Source organism: Bison bison, unplaced genomic scaffold (genome assembly GCF_000754665.1).
Source record: "Bison bison bison isolate TAMUID 2011002044 unplaced genomic scaffold, Bison_UMD1.0 scf7180017864289, whole genome shotgun sequence".
NCBI lineage: Eukaryota > Metazoa > Chordata > Mammalia > Artiodactyla > Bovidae > Bison > Bison bison.
In genome coordinates, this window is record NW_011494861.1 from 11,595,101 (window position 1) to 11,596,138 (window position 1,038).

At 67.3% G+C, this 1,038-nt stretch overlaps 1 protein-coding gene across 1 annotated transcript in view; it reads right to left on the reverse strand.

Annotated features, from left to right (window-relative positions):
* The window catches only part of AGRN (agrin), a 42,441-nt gene that overhangs the window by 9,308 nt on the left and 32,095 nt on the right, over positions 1-1,038 (reverse strand). Inside the window, exons 20-22 of the mRNA XM_010850236.1 lie at positions 857-971; positions 658-777; positions 122-469 (exon numbers count right to left, since the gene is read on the reverse strand). Of these exons, the coding sequence (XP_010848538.1) occupies positions 122-469; positions 658-777; positions 857-971 (583 nt within the window). The remainder of the gene's footprint in view (positions 1-121; positions 470-657; positions 778-856; positions 972-1,038) is intronic.

Consider the following 1,038-nt stretch of genomic DNA (forward strand, 5'->3'; position numbering starts at 1 on the left):
AGGGCTGCAGGAGACAGGGAAGGGCCAGTGAAGGGCATGGGGGCCACAAAGTCCAACCCGCCCCTCACCCCGCCCTGGCCCCCTCTGCTTCCCTGTCCCTCTCTGGCATGGAAGACCTTACCCTTCTCACAGACGGCACCCCCCGTGCCTGCTGGGCAGCTGCAGGTGAAGTCTGCACCCGAGCCCTGTTCCTGGCAGGTCCCCCCATGGAGGCAGGGCTGGGAATCACAGGGCCTTCGGGGCTGCTGGGTGCCTGGGGGCAGGGGACGGCGTCCAGGCACACGACTAGGGGCAGTGGTGGGGGGCTGGCGCGTGGTCGCGGGAGGTGTGGTCCTGCTGACGGGCCGGCTTGTGTGACTGGGAAAGTGGGCCCGAGGGGTTGCAGCTGAAGGTGGCAGGCGGGCCACCGTGGTGGCTCTGGCCGTGGCTGCAGCTGGGGTGGCTCCCGTGAAGAATGCAGGAAACCAGTCTGGGGAGGGGATGCCATCAGGACCCAGAAAGAGAAGGGTCCCCAGGGCAGTGAGGGGATGGGGGGACAGGAAGGTGGGAACCCTCTGAGGGGAGGGAACACATTACGATCCACAGGCGCAGGGGCCCTGTGGGCAGGCGGGGCGCAGGGAGGGAACAAGCCACGGCAGTGCCGGACCAGGCACTCACCGAAGTCCATGAACCGCACATGTTCTTGCAGAGGCCGCCTCACGCCCAGGGACCTGCGCCTGGACGCCTGGAGCTGCCGGAGCAGGGCCCGGCCCACGTCAGACGCCCTGAAGGCTGTGGCTGGGGAGGAGCAACCCTGAGTGTGGTGGAGCCTAGGGTGCCCCTCCACCCCCCGAGGGGGACCAGGGTGGGGGCTCACTGGGATCAAAGTGCACTTCCACAATGGCCCGGACAGAGCTGCCTGGCCCCAAGTCCCGTAGGCGGACACTTCGGAAGTCCTTCTTAACGTCCGAGTTCCGGAAGAGGTCATCCAGCTATTGGTGGGGAGTGAGTTAGGCTCTGGGAGGCTGCCCAGGCTGGAGCTGGGGACCACCCCCCAGT